General features: G+C 51.0%; 6 protein-coding genes across 6 annotated transcripts, besides 22 other annotated features; all 6 read left to right on the forward strand.

Moving 5' to 3' along the window:
* Positions 1-21,044: part of a sequence feature (heterozygous, Esmeraldo-like haplotype) that runs on past the window's edge.
* Tc00.1047053506825.230 (hypothetical protein, conserved) lies at positions 25-3,477 on the forward strand (the record flags this gene model as incomplete). Its single annotated transcript, XM_814670.1, has 1 exon — positions 25-3,477. The coding sequence occupies one exon, from the start codon at positions 25-27 to the stop codon at positions 3,475-3,477; it is 3,453 nt and encodes a 1,150-aa protein (XP_819763.1).
* Positions 510-575: a microsatellite.
* Positions 3,604-3,637: a microsatellite.
* Positions 3,747-3,797: a sequence feature (T-rich).
* Positions 4,378-4,449: a sequence feature (GA-rich).
* Tc00.1047053506825.219 (hypothetical protein, conserved) lies at positions 4,732-6,831 on the forward strand (the record flags this gene model as incomplete). The annotated part of the gene is made up of 1 exon (XM_814671.1): positions 4,732-6,831. The coding sequence occupies one exon, from the start codon at positions 4,732-4,734 to the stop codon at positions 6,829-6,831; it is 2,100 nt and encodes a 699-aa protein (XP_819764.1).
* Positions 6,961-7,002: a sequence feature (A-rich).
* Positions 7,455-7,478: a sequence feature (AT_rich).
* On the forward strand, positions 7,566-10,328 carry Tc00.1047053506825.210 (hypothetical protein, conserved; the record flags this gene model as incomplete). The annotated part of the gene is made up of 1 exon (XM_814669.1): positions 7,566-10,328. One exon carries the CDS (start codon positions 7,566-7,568, stop codon positions 10,326-10,328), a length of 2,763 nt encoding a protein of 920 aa, XP_819762.1.
* Positions 10,419-10,442: a sequence feature (AT_rich).
* Positions 10,482-10,506: a microsatellite.
* Positions 10,598-10,621: a sequence feature (AT_rich).
* Positions 10,894-10,960: a microsatellite.
* Positions 11,114-11,136: a microsatellite.
* Positions 11,161-11,180: a microsatellite.
* On the forward strand, positions 11,185-12,930 carry Tc00.1047053506825.200 (uncharacterized protein; the record flags this gene model as incomplete). Its single annotated transcript, XM_814668.1, has 1 exon — positions 11,185-12,930. One exon carries the CDS (start codon positions 11,185-11,187, stop codon positions 12,928-12,930), a length of 1,746 nt encoding a protein of 581 aa, XP_819761.1.
* Positions 12,939-13,000: a microsatellite.
* Positions 13,089-13,136: a microsatellite.
* Positions 13,253-13,272: a microsatellite.
* Positions 13,317-13,398: a microsatellite.
* Tc00.1047053506825.190 (uncharacterized protein) lies at positions 13,479-14,846 on the forward strand (the record flags this gene model as incomplete). Its single annotated transcript, XM_814667.1, has 1 exon — positions 13,479-14,846. One exon carries the CDS (start codon positions 13,479-13,481, stop codon positions 14,844-14,846), a length of 1,368 nt encoding a protein of 455 aa, XP_819760.1.
* Positions 14,893-14,920: a microsatellite.
* Positions 15,044-15,071: a microsatellite.
* Positions 15,564-15,588: a microsatellite.
* Tc00.1047053506825.180 (protein kinase, putative) lies at positions 15,632-20,827 on the forward strand (the record flags this gene model as incomplete). Its single annotated transcript, XM_814666.1, has 1 exon — positions 15,632-20,827. The coding sequence occupies one exon, from the start codon at positions 15,632-15,634 to the stop codon at positions 20,825-20,827; it is 5,196 nt and encodes a 1,731-aa protein (XP_819759.1).
* Positions 18,896-18,918: a microsatellite.
* Positions 21,011-21,038: a microsatellite.

The following is a 21,044-nucleotide window of genomic DNA, read 5'->3' on the forward strand; positions in this document are numbered from 1 at the left end:
TCTCATGACACCCATGAGGCGTTCATGCGTGCACTTTCTGGATCGATCCACACATCCCAGTCCTGTATTCACGATGGTGGCGATGAGAAGGTGTTGAGTGTTATGCGTGTAGTTTCTATCAATGGTTCAGTCGATTTTCACGAAAGATTTCTTGCAGAATGCGAATCGTACTGTCGCCTGTGCTCTCGTCTGCAGCACGCTGTGGATTGGCTTCTTTTGAGGAAGTCGCGTTGTAAAGATAGCGGTACCCCCACTGGAACGGCTTCCCACGCATCGGATGTGGACTCTCTCTCTCATGTAGTTTACCCACTGGAGCCCACGGCGTTCCTGGCAGCTGCCTTTGCTTTGCCATCTTTGGCCTCCATATCATCATCGTTGCCAGGTGACGAAGAGCTCCTGGCCGCAACTGCTGCAGACGGAAAACGGGGTGGTTCACCCCCTTTGCAATCGTCACGAACTGTGCCATATTGTTTTTTCCACTGGTGCCCGATGCAACGTCTCTTGCGCATTGGTGGTGATGGTGGTGGTAATAATCGCCTTGGTAGTCATGGTAGTAGTACTAGTAGCAGTGGCGGAACCGTTTTTCCGGGGGCACTTCGAAGGACTTTGATGGAACGCGTCACTGCCATAGCCAATATAGCTGGTGTCTGTGGGTGTGTCTCGCCCGTCCACAACGCACTAAGTGTGCACAACCGCTGCAAAATTGGGCTCACGCTTTCGGCGTACATGGATGATAATTTACCCCGTTCAGTAACCACCGATGGTGGAGGCGCCTCCACAAAAATGACGGCATATGAAGCGGACCCGTTCTCACGATGGAGGGACGATATATTATGGCGTCTGTTGGGTTCGCTGGTTTCAGCGCTAGCCGTCTTGCACGCGTCTGGGTTTCACTACCGAGGTGAACTTTCCGCAGACGACATTCTTTGCTTTGCGCTGCCCAATGACGACGACGATGCCTTCGCCGGTGACACAATGTGGCAGGAGGGGGAAAGGGACTCCAATTCGATCGGCCAGCGTCTCAATGGATGGGTGAAGGGAAATCAGCGCCGCTGGCTTATCACTGAGGCAACGCCCGCTCACCAGGCCTTTTTTATGTTTGCCACCCTCCCGCGTTCGCTCTTCGTAGAGGAGTCAAAAGATCCGTCTGAATTGGCGGCGGCGCAGCGACGTGACACCGCCGCCGTTGGCCGCATTATTTTGATGGCCGTGGAGGAAATGAAGCGACGGCGCGGGGCGAAGGGGATGAACAGCTGCTCCGAGCTTATTTTTGTTGCCGAGCGTATGGCAACCATGGAGGAGGCAGGTAGCAGGATGTTGGCGGCTGAGGCCCCAGCACACCGCTTTGCGCAGCTGCAGGCTGTACAGCTGCGCACTCACCTTTGGTTTCTGCGTGCCATTGTCGACGAACGTGACGCAGAACTTGCGGCCGCAGCTGCAGCCGCCGCTTTTCAGAACAGCAGCTCCTCAAAGGCCACAGAATCGAAAGATCGTTGCTTTTCATCTCGGCTTCTCATGAACAACGAGGCATTCACGGAAAAATTGAATGAGCGGGAGCGCCTACTCAGCGAGCGGGAGAAGAATTTGGAACGTTTCCTTGTACTGTACGAACTGACAGCCGAACGTCTGGATGAACTACCAGCGAAAAAGGATGGTCTTGACCTCCTCAAGCGATCACTGTTGCATGTGCCAGGTGCTCGGTCGCCAGCGATACCGGGAACAACTTCACCCCCACTGTCAGCGACGGCGTCCACTTGGTCCTCGGGAGCGAAGCAGCCGCGCCCAAAGCCCGTTCGATGCCCGGCAACAACAGCAAAGAGTGAGACTGCACCTTCTGATCGAACACGGCCCCTTTATGGTCTTCTGCGTTTTTCAAAGAGCGAAACGGCGGGATCTGCTTCTGCTTCCGGCACCACTGCCACCTTGTCGTCACGTTCTGTGGCGGTTTTGGCGGACAAAGGCAAACAATCACCGGGTCCGAGGACGCAGCAGTGGACTTCTCAGGTAACGTCGGAGAAATCGTCACGGCGTGGTGTTGTGTTGCCGAGTTCGCCGTCTCTGTTGCACTTGAACTGGAAGAGGGTGAGTAGCATCTTGGCCAAGGAGGGTGCGAATACCGCGGCTGCAACCGCAAGGTCCTCCGCGTGTCGACGGAAGAGCATCTTGGCCGGAACCGTTGGCCGTGCTTTGACCTCTCGAACAGAGGTTTCTTCAGCTCCTGCGACAACGGCAGGCGGGGAAAAGGTTCCTGCTGTTAGAGAAAGATCATCTAAAAGACCAATGTCAGTTAAACGTGGATCTTTCTCGACTGCTCCTACGCAGGTGCAATCGCGAAAAATGACACCGTCGCGGGGGCAACGGCAGGCATCTATACTGCTGTCACCAGAAATCTCCCCGCTTGCACGCGTGAAAGAAGAAAACTCCTCCTTGCTTCTTGCTTCTTGCTACAAAACGCCCCCGCGAGCGACGTCCAGTTCTACCCCAATGCCGTCACGAGGCAGCCCGGCAACCACCAACGCCTGGAATAAAATGTCAACGCCGCATTCGACGAATAGTACAACACAGGGCGCCACACCGAGGCATTTGCAAAACTCTGTTACTTCAATTAGTGCGAAGGAATTAAAAATGAGCTCGGATTCGGCTTTGGGTCTCAGTCCGGTGACCGGTCACTTGTTAGGCACCACACCGAAGGACAAATCGCCATTTTACAACCCCTTGTTGTACATGGCGCCTCCCGAGGGGGCTATGAACCTTTCCATGTCACCCGATAAATCCCTTTCTGCAAAGCAACCGGCAAAATCACCAACACCGGCAAAGAAAGAACCTAGAGCACCGGTTTTTGGTGCACACAGCCCGCTATTACAGCGTGATGGCAGTACACGGGCGGTAAGCATGCATAATGGCCGCACTGAACCAAATTCACTGGAAGCTTCCCGGGAAACGCCGAACAGACGGCAGCGTGGTGACGGTGCCAGTGCAAAAACGGGAACCCCGAATAATCGTTTGCTCAATGGGGCGCACCGTCCCGGTTCAGATGACGGCGTGCCATCCCCTCGGTTTTTTATTCGCTCCAGTGAACTTGTGGACGAGAAAGAGCCCGGCATTCCTCAGAGTAGCAAGGTCGGGCGACCTCGTTCCCGCTGCCGCCAGGAACAAGAGGAAAAAACGACACCTCGCGCTTTACGGTCCCGTATTGCCAACGATGGCTGGGTGAACCACCATCTCGAGGTCCTTGAGAAGCTGCGCTACGACTTCCAGCAATCGGAGATGCTCAAGAGTTCACGGAGCACACCCAGCGGCAAGGCGCTCGGTCGGGGCGTCAGGGGGCCAAATGCCGCCGGCGCGGGGGCGTCCGTGCCGCCAGCAGATCGTGGAAAAAATAGGGACGCGTCCACGTGGGGTGACGGGAGCAGCCAGGCCGCTGCTGGTGCTGCTGCTCCTCAGGCGACCAGTGAAGGCGCCAAACTCATGTATTGAAGGCACTGAGGGGGGAATATTAACGAAGTCTTTTCCAAAGACTTGTAGAGGAAGAAGAGCGACAACAGCAATTAAGAAGCGACGAAAGCTGAGAATTAAACACAAAGAAATAATGCATGCGAAGGAAAAACAAAACAAAACAAAACAGAAGGAAACTAAAATATGGAGAGAATGTGAAGGCAATTGAAGGTCCGTATTTTTTCTCTACCGGGGCACGACTGTGGTGGATGTGTTGGTAATGTAGTTCAAAGAGGATGTAAACACGTGGGAAGCGAAAACAAAAGCCGAAAAAAAAAAAAGAGGAAACAAAAACAAACACATAGAGTGAGTGAGAGGTATGAGTGAAATGCGGGTGGAAAACGGCTTAAAAACAAACACACGCACACAAATAATAAAAACAGAATAAAAGTAGGAAGAGGAGGAGGGGAATAACACGAGAATTGGTTTTCTACTGTCTTCTGCGCCTCATTTATTTGCGTTTCGAGCATTATTTTGTGTTTTTTGCTTCCTTTTATATTTGGGAAGAGCGGCAAGCAAACAGAAAGGGGATCTTTCTTTGAGCTGCCTTCATGATGATGATGATGGTGTTGATTTTTCTTTGTATCTTTCTCCACCCCAGCCCATTTCATAGTGTTGGTTTTTTCCTTTTGGTTTGCTTGCATCCTCCATCCCTCTGGTCCTCAGTACAGTGGCAGCATCAGAGATACAAGAGGAATAACAGGAAGAGGCCACCAATGACGCATTAACGGCGGAGGGTGTGGTACCTCCTTTGCTCAGAATATGTCCATTGGGCTTTTTTTTTTTTTTTGAATTGTTTTTTTTGTCGTACTGTTGGGCGGATTTGCGTGTACACTTCACTGCACACACTGAAGGTTTTCACAGCTTTTTACATCATTACGCTTTTCCATTTCTTTTTCTTTTTTTCCCGATTTTTCCACCATCTGCTGTTTTCTTCTTCTTCTTCTCCGCCTTGCTCACTCTGACGCGTGCACGGTTAGACGACGTACGGGTAGGCAAAGGGAGGGAGGGGAGGGGCGGGTGAAGTGAAAGGTGAACCCAATAGATATGAGCGCGATGGATCCCCTGTCGCTTTCTCAACTTCCGTGCAACCATCACAAGCTGTTTTTTTTTTTTTTTTTATTGTTTTCATAACGTGTCATTTTTGTTTACTCTTCTTGTGACATGCCTTTGATCTTAGGGCAGCCACACCCGCGACACCGCATCAAGAGGTGAAGAGGGGCAAAGGGTGGATAAATGGAGGATGATGTCGTGCGAGGGCGATGTGCGGCCATCGTCCAGCATCTTCTGTACAGTGGAGAAAATCGGATGTTGCGGACAGAACAGCAGCGTCTGCTTAGCGCTGTGGCGGAGGAGCTGCGGCAGCGGGCAATTTTGATGTATCGTCTTTGTCGAGCAAAGCAAGAGAAGATTGCGTTGGATCAAACGGAAGACGCGGCGTACTGCGTGTTAGCGGCTGTTTCCTCCCGTCAGCCATCGCTTTGGGCGGTTTTGACTACCTGGAGCCGTGCGCTGCGTCCACGATCGCCCGAGTTACGCTTTGGGACTCCTGTTCTTGTTACGGTGCGCCTGAAGGAGGTGGAACAATTCATTGCCCGCAGCTCTCACCTTCAGCTTGCATTGGGCGCAGAAGACGCATCGCCACCGGCAAAGAGTAGCAGCATTTCTGTGATGGGTGCATCATGGACTCATGGCAGGACAAGGAAGCATCCACGGGAGGAGGAAAACACCCCTGGGACGAAGTTGGAACCCGAACTTGCCATTCGGTTGGCGTTTGACTACTTCCAGCTGAACATAGCGAAATCCAAGAAATTCTACGCCGTTGTTGCCGCATACGAGAAGAAACTAGGCGGCGTGAAACTGATTGAGAAGAAGGAGGAGTCTTCTGCCAAAAGGATGAAGAGGGCTTTGTGTGGCCCACGGAAGGGCAAACGTGGTATCCCGGAGGGCGATGGTCTCAGTAACAGCAGTCATAATAATTACAATGGTGGTTTTGGCTTGCCCACCGAAGAGGAGGGGGAGGACGATATGGGCGACTATTCCCTCTTATTCCCTCCCGCATTGTCTTTGCCGTCCTCGTCGTCTTGGACCTTCGGAGCCGCTCCTCCCGCAACAATACCTCAGTGTTTTTTTTCCTCCGTGAGTTTGAATGCAGTCGCCGATAGAGTTGAGGCAACTTGTTCCGCTTTGTTTTTCGACAGACTACAGCGTTGCCTACGAAATCCCTTGTTGTATTCTTCTTTGGCGTCCATGGAGGAATTCAACGCCGACATGTTTCATGATGCGCACAATCATTCGCTCCCCGCAAGTCAGCTTGGGGCCGCCTACTTAATTGCCAGCCAGGGCGCAAGGGTGGGATTTGGCGGATCGTTGCGTTCCCCAAGACATTTTTTGCATCCACTGCGGGCACGTCCAACTTCTCTCATGCCGGTGCCCCTCCAAATGGTCACATCGCAGCAGCTGTGGAGACGTCTGCTGGTGGCTGGCCTATGGCTACATGTGGTTGGGACCGAATTGGATGATGTACCTGCACACCTGAAGGTGACCCGCTACTGCGTCACCGTCGTGAGGGTTTCGCAGGGCGAACCGTGCTGTAGCGTCTGTGATACTCTCGTGCGGGAAAAGCCCATTCTACGGCTGTCTGCATTAACGCATGAGGCGGAAAACCGAGATGACGGTCAGCCCATTCATTCCTGGGAAGAGATGAAGAGCGTGGGGTTTTCAGCATCCTCAGCGAACGGTTCCTTTTGTGATGAACTCTTGCGCTGTCTTTCAGTTCGACTGGAACAGAAAGTACGCGACCAGTCGGGTCGTGAGGTCTCATCTCAGTCCCATCCCTCGACGAGAATAATCCCTGCAAACACCACTAAAAGGAGCGGTTACGCATCTCTTTGCACTCATTCCACCTGTTTAACCACACTTCGGGAGTTGGTGGTTGATATTGAAGGTGGATATCCCCTTCCCGCATGCCGTGCGGCGTTGATTGGTGGGTCAAAAAACGAGGATGCACTCTTACGACTGCTGAGAGACGAATCTAGAAGGGAAGAGGAGGAGGAGAAGAGTACGCATCACTCCGATGCAACCGCAAATATGTCCCGGGAAGTAAAAGAACTGCTGGAAACTGTTCCGTGCATTCCTAATTTGCGTGAGGTCGATGGGGTGTTGGAGTGCGCCGCATGTCTGCAGCAGTTTCACCAGGGATGCATTTGTCCTGCGCAGCGAGAACCCGCTGAGGGCATTTTCTTGTGTCATACATGCCGGTTGGCACGCGGCCCGCTGTTACTACCACCGCTCCGCTGCAGCGTGGTCACAAATGCGGGCCAAACTGTGGCGTGAGACGAATGGGAGCGTAAAGGCCTGAAGTTCTCCCCAATCCGAAGCCTTCTCTCTCTATGCCTGTCGGAAATTTTTTGTTGCCCTTACCAAGAATAAATGTGCGCGCGCACACACAGGTGCATAATGCCATTTTTTTTTCTCTTCTGTATATTTTTTTATTTTTATTTTTTTGGGGCTTGAGAGGACTCTGCCGCTTTGCATTTTTTTTCAACTTTGCCCTTTTTTTTTTTGTTTTTTCTGCTTCTTTTTCAAAGCCAATGATTTTCCCACTATTCGTAGGCGAAAATGAGGGTTGCGCCAACCGCAAATAAACCAATCAACCAAGCATAAAGTAAACGATTAGGTCAGTGAAAATTTATTCCAAGGGAATGAATTGCGCTGCAAAGTGTTTCCAGGCGGAGAAGTTGTGGACGGATGGCGCGTGGCTGGGCGAAAGTCAAAATTGGCTCCTGTGAGAGGTCAAACTGCTCTTCAGCCACTCTGCAGCAAACATGCAGCGTATTTTGGATTTTTTAACTGGGCGTGTCACTGAGTTCTCTTTGGACAGTTGCCGCCTCAAAGGCACCCGCATTTACTATCGCGGGAGTCACCACTTATTTGAAAGGGAAAATTGTTTTCATTCCAATTATTATTATTATTTTTTAAATCTTCTGCTAAACTTTACGTTAAATCCCTTTTTTTCTTTTTTCTTTTTTTTGTTTAGTTGTGAAATCTCGAGGCTTTGTTTTGTGAGGATGTCCGTTTCTGCGGGTTGCAGTGGACGTCAGTCGTTTCTTGTTGTGTTTGACTTGGACCACACGGTTGTCGACTGTAACACAGACGAGGTGGTGCCGGAGTATTTGGGTCGTGGCGAGTTCCGGCGCTCATTGATGGGGGCGGAGAAGCCAATGCAATCTACGAACCTTGTGGATACAGTTTTGGCGCCCTTTTCAAGGGAGCAAATTGGAGACGCCGTGGAAAAGAGTGTCATCATGGACGATGGAATGCCTGATGTATTTCGTTTCCTTCTTTTTCTTCAGCAGCAGCAGCAGAAGAGTGCATCAGTTGAGGCGGTCGCCAATGCTGTGCATGTTGAGATTGCCATTGCGAGTGATGCCAACCTGCTGTTTATTGAGAAGGTCATTGAGCGTCATATTCCCTTCGCTCGGCACGCAATCTCGCAGATTCACAGTAATTCGTTTCACGATGTAATTGACGGCGGAGAGTTGCGTCGCTGTCGTATCGGTTGGTACGAGTCGGCGGGCCATAATTGCCCCTGCTGCAATTTAAGTGAACGCCCCAACATGTGCAAGAGCCGCATCATCGCCCGTCTGTTGCACGCCAGTCGTCTCGTTGATCCAACTGTTATTTTTATTGGTGATGGCGCAAATGATTTTTGCCCGGTGCTCAATCTGTTGAGGCCGAGAGATTATTTGTTTGCACGCCGTGGATTTCCGATTCATCGCCTTTTGTCGGACGAGCAGAGTGCAGTCGGGGGTTGCTGCAGGATCGACTTGTGGTTGAATGCCAGCGAGTTGTTGCAGAGTTTTAAGCGCGCAATGAATTCTGCCGAACGTCTGCCGACCCTCGTTCGCCTCCGTGACGCGGGTCCGCGGGAGTTCCGCACAGTGACGTTGCGGCAGCGCATTCCAGAGGTAATTGAGCGGACGCTGAAGGACAACGAGGAGCACACCACAGCGGAGGGAAGGCGCCTGCTTCGTGCTCTTGTTGAGGCAACGCGGAATAATGCGGCGGTGGCACCACTTCCCGGACAACAGTTTGTACCGCCTTGGTTACAGGCCTACGCCTTTTTACCGGAGTTTGACACGGATGTGCACATGTTAAACGAGCAGTGGCAGCGGCAGAAACAAGAGGTGAATGATGCTGTTATTGCCCCTCGATGGGGCCAGATACCGTGGCTGCAGGGTGAGATTTACTTTTATCACCTCTTTGTACAGTACATGATGCTCGCGGAGGGTGGCGGATGCAAGAACGGGGAGACTGCAGCAGACGAATGGGTCCCAAATCTCGTCACGCCGTACGCAATATGTAGTCCCATTGGTACACATGACTGCCCCTTTGCGACGCACGCGGTTATGGCGGCAGGGGGCGCCACACCGTTCCAGTCATTTGACCCGTCTTTCCTTGCCAAGGATGGATCTACGTTTGCGTCAGACGGCGTTGTGGTACAGGAAGGCAGAATCAGCTACCGTGACATCGCCGCTGGTGATTGTATTGCGCCGCTGCATGGATATTTTCAACCCTATCGCGATTTTTTTATGCGTGAGAAGCGTGATGTGCTTCACAACTTTTTGAAGGTTAAAATATGCCCCATGCTCGCATGTGTGCCCTGGGAGGCGGATGGCAGCTTTGTTCCTGTGCTGCTGCGGTGGATGCTGTGGGGCAATGGCCTCGATCTTTCCATGTTCACGCTGGAACAGCTACGAGAGAGCCATTCCAAGGGCGAAGCGGGGCCTGGAGACAAAGCTGGGAGGGGTGACGAGGGGGCGATGGAAGGAACTGAGGGGCCAGCACAGATCGATTTGAATGCCTTGCGCGTGGCAGAGGCAAGGGCGGTGATGGGGCAGGATGATCTCATTGTCGGCAATCAGTTGGAGAAGTTGGCGCGGCTGGTATGTCTTATTGTACAAACGGAGCCAAATGAAACCGTGACGATTCCTCACACAATTGACATTGTGATGGACAATTTTGGGGTAGAATGTGTGGCGGACATCATCTTCAGCCTGTGGGTGCTGCAACACCACCCCTCGCTGCATGTGACTTTGCATGTGAAGAGCATGCCGTACTACGTTTCGGATGTGACCCCGCCGGACATTGCGCTCCTCATTCAGGAAATGGAGGACTGCGCGCGGCAGGAGCCTGCGCTGGCGACAAGGCTGATGCCGTTTGTGCGTTTGGTACATGAGGCTCTTAGCAACGGCAGGCTGCGCATAGACGCCGACGCCGTGTGGACGCAGCCGTCCGAGTACCGGGAATTACCACCACACGTATGCAATAGATTTTTTTACACTCGGCGGGTGTTGTCGGAGGCGGAGTTGCGGAAAAGGCAAGAGGAGCGGCAGTCATCATCATTTTCGTATTCTGACTGCTCACGCTATACCGCCCACTCGGCGCTTGTTATTTTCAAGGGCGATCTTAACTTTCGTCGTCTCGTCGGCGACCGCCACTGGGACCGCCGCGGATTTCTTTCAACACTTTCCCCGGATGAACGGGAGGCTTCCGCGGTGTCGAAGCTGCTGCTTGCCGACACACCACGCGTAGAAAGTGGCCGCCATCCTCAAGAGGGAGAAGAAGAGACGGATGAGGTCATCAGCTTCCAGCGAATTCTGTCATCTTACTGGCCAGTACACGCCGTGCCGGTGTGCGCCATACGCACGATAAAGAGCGAACTAAGCATCGGTGTGAAGACAGCGCGGCAGAATGAGTTGGACCGCACGGATCCCACCTGGAGGGTCTCGGGGAGATACGGGGTTATACTCCTTGCGGCTGAATGCTGATGATTATGATGATTATGATAGCAGTAAGGGGAATCAGTAGTAACAAGAGTCTTCTCTGTGTATGTGTGAAGAGGAAATGGAAGGGAAGGCTATATATATATTTATTTATTTATAGGGAGTGACAAGGCAAGGAAGAACAAAAGTGGGTATAATAAAAAAAAAAAAAAAAAAAAAAGAACGTTTATACAAAATGGTGAACGGCTTATTTTGAATCACGAATACGGTGTGAAGGGGCAATAATAGAGATGGGTGACGATGGGGGATCACCCTTTTTAATTTTAATTTTATTTTTAGAAGCAAAGGAAGGGCGAATGAATGGAGGTCCCACAATTGGATTTATATTGCACTTATCCATTTGGCCATGGATGACTGTCTATTGCGGGTACGACCAGCGATGTTGTGTCGACTTTTTTTTTTTTTTTTTGGCGGTTTATGTGTTGGGGTCTTGTGATGTTTGTTTTTCTGACATTTCCCCCTTTCCCCCTCCCAATTCACCAAAATGACTTTTCTCAGTGCACTGCCCGCGGCTTTCCCTTGATTTTTTTTTTCTTTCTGTAGTATCCCGAACAACATCAACATCAACAACATCAACATCAACAACATCAACAACAACAAAAACAACAACAACAACAGCGGGTGGAGCGTATTAAAGCGAATTTATAACAAAGGTTGGGGGAAAACATAATTCTTCAGCGTTGTTTAGAGCGGAGGTTCACTACCACTACTGCTAAAAGTTGCCTTATTCAATTTTGTTATCCATTTATTTAATTGTATCGTAGTATATTTTTATTTATTTATTTATTTATTTTTTCCTGTTTCTTTCGCACAGTTGTTATTTATTTATTTATTTATCGCGATGCGGTGTTGTGTCGTTCTTTTCTACGCAATTCTTGTGGGTGGCGCCCTGTTGTTTGCCGGTATGAAAACGGCGTCATGTGCGGCTTCGAGGGACGAGGACATTGGGCATTACAACGATGCCTCGCCTCTCTCACTGCGGGAACTGCTGAAGAAGCTGCAGATGAGTGGGAAGACGGCGGCGAGGGTGCCTTCCTTCAGAACCATCCCCCTCCAACAGGCGGGGGCCATTTGCGAACAAATGCAGACGGAGGGTGACGGAAGCGCCCTGGTACTCTTGTATGCACCGCATTTGTTTCCACGGTACGATTACGAGCAGCTGCTTGTGCTGCTGGCGGATTTTGGTGACGCCGTCAACCAGCTGCTAAAGGAATCGGCCACCAAAGCTCACCCAGATGAAAATGAGGAAGAAGAGGGGGATGTGGCAGCTCTTTTATCGGAGCACAGACTTCGGGTATTCGTGGTGGACGCGTTCCGTGCAGGTGGTGAAATACGGCGTCTTCGGGGCGGAAATGACCGGGGCAGTGCGGCGCACAGAGTGCCAGGGTCGCTGCGGAGCCCATTGGGCCCCGGTACCTACAGAGCGTCTTACTTGGAGAATGAGACCGATGCCGACAACGATGATTTCTTGGCGTCTGCTTCCGAAATGCCAGAGGACGGCGACGTGGAGAATAGAGGGGCTGGAGATTTTGTGGCGCATTCGCCCGAGGCGGAGCTTCTCCAAAAATTCTTGGCGCCGAAAGGATCCCCCCGCAACGCGCACCATTTTCACCCCACCGTTTTGGAAAAAATGCGCCAGAGTGAAGAGACAGCGGAACCCACGACTCGGCCACTGTTGAGTGAGCTCCCACCGATCTTGTTTTACCCGGCTACAAAAACTCCAGTTTTTCTTCCGCACATTTTTCTTCACTGTCGCAGTGACGCGCCGTGCTCGTCTGTACATGCGAGCCTTATCTCTTTGGATGGACAGGAAGGCTGCGGCTGCATTAAGGGCCCAGACGAGGCTCAGGAGCTTTTGGAGTTTGTCACAACGGAGCTGCAGCAGATGAGTCTGGAAACTTTGAAGGAGCGTCGTCAGGTGGGCGCGGAGAGGGGCCGTCGTCGTTCATGGAGGCGTCTTGAGATCCCCGATGAAAGTCACAGGGAGGCGCTTTTGGATATATACGACGTTGAAAATCTGGCCGACGACAAAGTATTCAACGCCCCCATTCACTACACGGACCTGAAGCAAAAAACCGAGCAAGAGATTGATTTTGAATACGTGTTCCCTATGGCCGCCAAGTTGCGATTGTTGCACGAAACACGTGAGGCCGCCATCTTGAAGGAGGCACGCCGGAGCGACGAAGTGCTGAAGCGTGTGAAGAATGTTTTGCGTGAACGGCAAATTAGCCGCGAGCGTGACACGGTGCCTGCCCACGGCGCTTCTTGGCAGAAGGCGTTCCAGCAGGCCAACGGTGGGAATGAGGATGGAGAGAATCATCTGCTGCTGATGGAGTACATACGATACCATGGCGAACACGCGACGCAGCAGCTCCACGAGCATCCTACGAATCTCCTCATTGGTCACCTTGAGGAACGCATGCATCGTGTTGAACTCCTGCGGAGAATGATTCGTGTGGAGGAGGGGCGCGGGACAGAAAAGGATGAGCGAATGGTGCGATTTCACGCCATGGAGCAAGAGCACCAGCGGAGGCTTAATGAGGTGAGTCGGTACCTGCGAAATATGCAGCAGTCCGAAGGAACGTGACTGCAGGCAAATATATAAATTAAATAAATAAATTAAATAAATTAAATAAATAAATAAATATGAATAAATATGAATATATATTTAAAGTGAAGTCTGCCGCAAACATGTGCGTTATTTATCATCAGTTTGTAGAGGAGTTAATTAATTAGTTTAAGGGGCCCTCTTACTCTCCCTCTCCCTCTCCCTCTCCCTCTCTCTCTCTCTCTTTTACCTCACATCTTTTGGTACCGGGAACGGAGAGGGTGAGGGGGCAGAGTAACGATATTCGTACTATTTTTGAAATATAGGCATAGTAGTAGAGGGGCGAAAACGAAGAGAAACGAAAAAAAAAAAAAAAAAAAAGATAACGTATCTGTGATTAATGATGAGCAGGATGTCCCCTCCTCTTATTTTTATTTTTATTTTTATTTTTTTATTTTTATTTTTATTTTTATTTTTTATTTTTATTTTATTTCTTTATTTCTGTTTCAACACATTCCCTTTCCTCTTCCCTTCCCTCCCCCCCCTTCTTTTTTTTTTGTTACTTACCCCTTTTTCTCGTTTTATGCATGCATGCAACACGCATCCGTTGTGTCTCCTCCTCTATTCTTTTTCTTCTCTCTTGCGTTCTCTTTCTCTTTTTCTTCAATATGCATTTGTATCTCTGGGAGTTGGACGGCGAGGGAGAAGTGTTTGACAACTATTACGCCGTGTTTCATTCACGCACATCTATGCAGCGAGAGCCCTCATCATTCTCTTTTACATTTTCTCTGTTGGCCACACTGTGGGCCTCAATACTGTTATTATCGTTACAGATCTTATCTACTGCCGCGTCAGAAACCACCGCGACGCCGTATGACTTTCCCATGACGCATATGGAGGAAATGGTGCGGTCGTCATCAGCTATCGAGTTATCGCCAACCGCATGGGAGATGCTGTTTTTTGTTCCCACCGCCCAGCAACTGGAGGAACTTCTGATGGAGGAGAAAAAGCATTGGTGGTGCGTCGTATTCGTAAATGTTTCATCTGAGAAAATGAAAGGATTCTCGAGCGATTTTATTCGAGAAAGCATTTTTCCAGCGGTGACCAAATTGCAAGCTAAGCAGGAAGAACGACAAACTGCGGGCGAACAGCTGCCGGTGGCCCGTGTGGCGGTGGCGGACATTCAGGACTCCCGATCATATTTTGACTTGTACCCATTCGCCTATGTCTTTGAGAGCAGTGGCGTCGGCGAGGATGCTGGGGCCAGTGGCCGGCCCGATTTACTGACCAGCGTGGAGAAAATGATAAGGAAAGGCCGCATGATGCGCGGGACACGTAGTGATCCGAAGACGCCCGTCATTCTTCTTTTTCGCCCAGGCGCTGCTGCGTATCTCCGAAAGGGACGACAGTGGAAGTTAAAGCAGCTCAAGGAGTCACACCCTCTTCGCATGATGGTCCATTTGGATCGAATGGAGCCGTTCATATCGGAGGTGCCACAGGGAATCGTCACGGCCCCACTTTCTTTGTCAATACATCTTCTCTCCGACTATGAACACTGCCCCACAAACCCTTCTCGTGCCAGTGTTAGTGCGGGGGCAAAGAAGCAGGGCGGCGCTCAAAAGGACAAGGCGGTTGTTGACGACGATGCGGATGACGCCACCCTCGGTATCCTCACAGTGAATGAGTTGAAGCAGCACCAGGAGCGTGTGCTTGGAACATTGCGCCGGGTTCGTGAGCGGCAGCAGGGAAGAGGAAGGGAAAACCCCCTTAGTTTGGAATCTCTCAGGGGGGTGTCTGCGAAGGATCGCGTGAAGGAGTTGATGAGGCGTGTCAAGTCACTCAATAATCAAGATGATGACATGCAGGAGGACGAGGCGCCCGCCGCCGACAAACATGCGCCGCGAGATGAGGAGGATGAGGAGGCAGAGGATGAAGAGCAATTCAACGACCTTTGAGGCGAGTGAGATCTGAAGAGACACGAAATAATGCGAGCGAAGGAAGAAGAAAAGAAAAGAAAAAAAAAAAAAAGGTTAGAACGCCTCTGTGGAAACAAAATAAAAGAGAATAAACAAATAAGTAAACAACTAACATAAGTATATATTTTCCATGTTGTTTGTATGACCCGCTTGACTGGGACGTCTGTTGTTTGGACTTTTTCTCTTTTTTTTTTTTTCTTTTTTGACCTTTTGACGGTCAAAAACATCAAATTTTCTTCTTCCGGTACCGGACATTTTGTGTGAGTATGGAAGAACAGTAGAGGGCATTGTGGCCTCTTAAGAGGAGCCGTTAGGTATATATTCCATTGTGCCATTAAATTACGCAGCTGGTCACGCAAAAACACATAATTACACGCATACATTACTTAAATGCATAAGTAATTACATGCAATAATTACAAATATACACGCATGCAGCATGAATGCGTAAAACAGGTAGAGGGAAGAAATCAGACGCGGGATGTTGCGTGTAAATGTCTATTTATTTCTGTATGCATATGTGTAATCGTGTATGCTTTGAGTGACTGTTATTTATTACCACTGTGCTGCATTTCTATTCTTTTTTTTTCTTTCTTTTTAATGGTACCGTACATCAATTCCCTACTCAGATGCTTAGGGGGTGGGAACGACGAGTGGAAAAAGAAACACACGAGTAATCAAAGCATAAATAAAACAGTATTTATTTATTTATTTATTTTTTTCCCTCCCCCTTTTTTTTTTTTTGTCTAGTTTTTCACTTCTTCAATGAGCGGCGTGCGTAGAGAGATGACGGCATCCGCTTCGTTGAGTGTTCTTCTTAGTGGTACGATCGTTGTGCCAGGATGGTTTTTTCTTGCCACGGCAGGTCTCTTTACGGCGGTGTTTCTGTTTATGCCGTGGTCCACGAATGCGGGGCAGTTTATCTTTATGTCGGCTTCGTTTTTAGTTGGGATATTGTCTGCGACGTTGTATTGGTGGTCGTCCCGCAAGAATTCTTTATTGGTGGCGTTGCGTGATGAGGCTACAGTGGATCAGGCTATTCTTCAAGACGACGGCAGTGTTTCTTTAGAGAACCATAGAAATACTGGCAGCCCGTACCAACAACAGGGAAGGGGGCACCCACGACGCGTGCAGTTAGTTTCTCACGGTGCCATTGCAAGCTGTTCAGCTGCTTCTTCATGCTGGGTGTGGTGGCATGAGGCTCTTCCGGCGATGGAGTTGTGTATTTTAGGCCTCCTTGTGATCCTCTCCCCACACGTGATGGCGACAAACGTGGGGATTGCACAAAACATTGTGTCACGTAATGACGGCAGCTTCAAAGTAGTAAACATATACCCCGTGGTGAATGTATGGAAAGTGAACCTTCTGCACTTTTGGTTTGTTTTTGCCTTTAACATCCCCTTAGCCGCCGGAATTACTGTTGGACTTATTCACTTTGGGGTGCTGATGGCGCACTTCAAATCCCTGGATCTTGGAACCATAGTGGCCTCGTTGCTGTGGCTTCTGATTTCCCTTATATGCATCCCCGTCGTTGCCGTAAAACGATTTCGGGAACGCTGTCGACGGCGATGGAGCACAGGTCTGCTCTCTATGAGTGGCGACAGTCCCAGCTCCATTCCTCATGCGTCCGGGGACGGGGTTTGTGATGCATCCAACAGGGTGGAAGCGTTGCCATCTTCAACTCATGCGGTGGGACACGAGGGGGACGGCGTAGGTGTCTTATACGGCCGGGGAGTGCCGGTGTCTTCCTCCGAAGAACGCCCTCATCTTTTTTTGTCGGTTCCCACATCCCGAACGCAAGTTCCGTGGGGAACTCCCTCTATCGGAAACGGTGCTCAGTTCAATGAACCCCCTCGATTAGATGTGATGCAGCATGGGACAGAGAGTATGGCCCCAGCTGGGGATCTTCGAGCAACGTATCTTCTTCTTAGTTCAGGTGGAGGCGTCATTCTTGGCGCAAGTGAGAGTTTTGCGGCTCATGTCGGGCTAACGGTTAGATATCTTGTGGGTCAGAAGTTTATGTCTGTTTTGAAGGAATTAGAGGTGGGGAACGTGGCTGCATTGAAAGAAACCATCCAAAAGGTTGCTTTTCTTCATAATGATAGCGTTATTTTGGGAAAGGACGAAGAGGAGTGGGAGGATCGATACTCGTGTAGTAGGATTGGTGATGGACGATCTTCACATACGGAACTGGGGACAAATGCGGATGCGTTTATAGACTCTGACGGGGCGGAGTATTCAACGGCAGGGGGCGAACAATCTCCAATGCGCATGGGTGAAGATGCGACGGTGCGGCGTATTTTGATCCGAGGACGTCGTCCACGCCACCCATCCTCAACAGTGGCCCCATCATTGAGTGAGAGGAAGGAACGCCCTGCGAAAAACGGCATGGGCGGTGATCAAAATGACCTTTTACCCGTGGAGCATGTTCCCGGAGAAGCCGAATATTTTTCACTCTCGCTTGATGTGTGGAAAGGAAGCCGAGACGATTTCACGAACTGCTTTCTCGTTCTTTGCCAGCCGCGTCTCCACTGTGTGCTGGACTGGATGCCATGGCCGTGTCTTTTAGTGCATCCTGTGACAGGCTGCGTGCTGCACTGGAGTCGTGAGGCGGAGCGGCAAACAGGGCGACTGGCGTACGACGTGGTGGGATTGCCGGCTCACGCGAGCCCCATTCCAAACTTCTCGGGGCTGGTGAGTAGCTGCTGCGATATAAAGGAGGCTGGCGCAGGGGAGGTGGAACACGAGGGAAGACGAGGGACGCGGTTGGAGCCACCCATTCCGGCGATTCTTCACATACCGTCCAGTCCATCGCTCTCTCTGTCTGTGACATTTAAACCGCTTACTGGGGACTTTGTTGAAGACGAGGGTGCGGCCTTGGAAGGCAGTGTGACCGGACTTGCGAGGCCCTTGCAGCGTTCACCGTGGAAAGGGGAGAGACGTAACGCCTCTGATAGTCGCCGGGCGTTAAGCTCTTCACTTGACTCCAGGGGTTTTTGTCGCGGGTCTGGTAAGGGCGAAGTGGCTGCAAACACAGCGTCATTTTTGCCTCAATGCATACCTGAAAGTCTGCTCAAAAATTGTGGCGACCCTGCCAAGGAGAGAGTCGGGTGTTGCTCTTCTGCGTTGGCGAGTATGCAGGAAAGCGTCTCTGCATGGGTCTTTGCGGGGGTGCCTCTGCTGTTTGTGATACACGACGAAGTATGCATGCCTTTTGACAGTGCCACTGTGGGGCCGTGTGTAAAGCCAGAGAATGACTTCATGCACGCCCCTGGTGGGGTTCTGTCTGAGCGTCGTGCAGCGTTGGATGAACCACCACGCCCCGATCCGAGGGAGATGTTGCCCGCCTCTTCTGCAGTGCAGAAGGGTGCAAATGGTACCGACGGGACGATTGCACCGCTGCACGGAGCCGACAGGGAAATGGACCGACAGCCACACGAGTCACCGTCGTTTCCAGAAGGACGACAGACAATAAATGCGGTGGAGAAAGCAGAAACTGAGGTCGAACAACAAAACGTCTGCTATAGTACCATGAATATTATTGGTAATAATGACGACAGTCCCGGTGCAGAGGCCGCGGTGTCAGACGGGCTCTTTAAACAACCGCAGTTCTCCACACGCACTGCTGTTGGACTCACACCGACCCCACTGTCGCTGCAGACGTCTATTTACAATAGCCAACGACATTCGCCTCTCCATGTCAATATGGGAAAAGTGAATGTCACGGAAACTGATTTTCCCGGCACGCGCAAGGCCAGTAATGGTGAGCACCATGACACTCGTGACAGTAGCAGCAAGCGCCGTGGGCAAAGCGATAGGGAGAGTAGGGGTCACCCACCACACACGCCGTTGAATAGTCGGGGTACTAAGAACTTGAAAGCCGTGATGGTGACGCCACTTGTCAGCCCACCGCCACAAGAATGCCCGTCGAGCACAAGCATGAACGGTGTAGATGCCCACGGCGAGATTGCACTGTCGAAGGATCAGGCGGAATTGAATCACCAACAGTATCCCGAGCAGCTGTCATATCAGCAGCAGCAGCAGCAGCAGCAATCGTTGCATCCACAGCCGCCCTTGACTAACTTCCCACCAGTTTCTTCCGCACCAGAGTCAACTGTACAGAGCGATTTCATTGCCTCCATGGTTTCTAACGTGAATGCCGCTGGTGAGGAAACACCGATATGGGCGATGCTAAGAAGTAGTGACGAGACAACGATCCCCTCATGTTTTATCCGTGTTCCCCCTGGAGAGGGGTTCCTCTTTGGCCGCAGTAGCAAGTGCCATGCCACGACTTCGGATGGCTTCGTCAGCAGCATCCAATTCAAAATTGTACGACAACTACACTCGGAGGTTTTGTCGATGCAGCCCACCAATCAGCAGGATATAAAGAAGCAAAGTCTCTACCTGAATCACCTGCGCAACTCGACTCCTACCAGCCCACACAGTTGTCATGCCCCGATGGGAAACTGGGTGGTCACACTGTACGATCAAAGCGTCAATGGCACATATGTCAATGTTAAGAAGGTGAGTAAAGGAAAGCATTCTATTTTGCGTGATCATGATCTCATTACGTTTAGATTGAGCTCCTCCAGATTCTTCTTGGGATTTCAGTTTCTGCTGACGGACGAACGGGGGGTGCCACTCTCGGAGACTGCTGCTGCTGCTGTGCCGATGGCGGTCTCCAGTGTGAACTCATCAGGGATGCCAAGACGAGGGACGCTGCACCGTAGGCATCCAACCTCTTCTGAAAGCGGGAGTTTGATCGCGGCGAGCAGCAGCCAATTGGGCGGGGTGTCGCGCAGCAACAACGGCGGTGGTAGTGGCCGGCGTCTCGCGACTTCGACGAGAAGCCGAAGTGGCAGGCCGGGTGGCACAACAACACCGCATCGTGAGACGATTGAATGGAAAATTGGCGAGGAGATGCTTGGTAAAGGGGGCAACGCGGAGGTCTTTCTTGGCATCAACTTGACGAACGGAAAACTCATAGCCGTGAAGAGAGTCCTACTGCCTACGGTCGCCCACGACGACCCAGACCACAAGGATGTGCTCCAGCAGTACAGAAGTCTGCAGGAGGAGATCAAGGTTCTCTCCCGGGCCGTGCACCCGAACATTGTGCAGTACCTTGGATCGTCTCAGAACCAAAAGTATTTTAACATTCTTCTTGAGTTTGTGCCTGGCGGCTCATTGCGTCATTTGCTTGACAACTTTGGGGCTCTTAGCCCAGGTGTGATCTGTTCCTACTTGAGGCAAACACTGGAGGGTCTGCGCTACCTGCATCAGCGCAACATTGTACACTCCGACGTGAAGGCGGCCAATATACTCATCACGGACAAGGGTCGTGTGAAGCTGTCAGACTTTGGCACCGCCAAGCTGCTCAACAGACAGCACAGTCAGTCCCTAGATCGTGCCGGTAGGGCAGAGGCTGCAAACGGCAATGACGCCACGACGTATCGACTTGCGGGCACGCTACGGTGGATGGCGCCAGAGTTACTCCGCGGCGATGTTGGTCCCACGAAGGCGAGTGATATGTGGTCGGTTGGCTGCGCACTAATTGAGATGCTTTCAACGGAGGCTCCATGGAGTGAATACGAATTTGAAAGTGAGGAGCAAATCATGAATTTACTCCGGTACACAACGGAGACCCCGGAGGTGCCGGAGTGCGCTGAGCTTCCCGAGTTAACGGCCATCGCGAAGCGTTGTCTGACAATCGACCCGGCCAGCCGTCCAACATGCGAGGGGCTTTTGCAGTTGGTGGTGGAGGCGGAGGAACGGTGCCAGGAGCTTCAGTTGATATCCCCATCGCCACTTGATTTGTCTCCTTCTGCAGAAGCCAACGCTGCTCCAACGGACGCTGTTACTGGTGATGCGTCCGTGAGGCGGAATAGCAGGCGAAAGGGGAGGCCGTCGCCACAGCATCGCGATCCGCAGGAGGCGACAGATGTGTGCGCCGCGACGAGTTAGAAGTGAGGCAAATATTTTAGAGTAGCTAAGAGCTTAGATAGGGCGAGGGGAAAAATTGGTGTTCCAAGCCACATTACCATTTTTTTTTGTTTTTGTTATCCAACACATAAGTGTTTTTCTAGTTTTTGGATTATTGTAAATTGCTTGTCTGGTGGGCCATAAAACACGCACACACACACACACAAAAAAAAAAAAAAAAAAAATAAAAAAATGGGCG

This window comes from Trypanosoma cruzi, genomic scaffold (assembly GCF_000209065.1).
Source record: "Trypanosoma cruzi strain CL Brener 1047053517157 genomic scaffold, whole genome shotgun sequence".
Taxonomy (NCBI): domain Eukaryota; phylum Euglenozoa; class Kinetoplastea; order Trypanosomatida; family Trypanosomatidae; genus Trypanosoma; species Trypanosoma cruzi.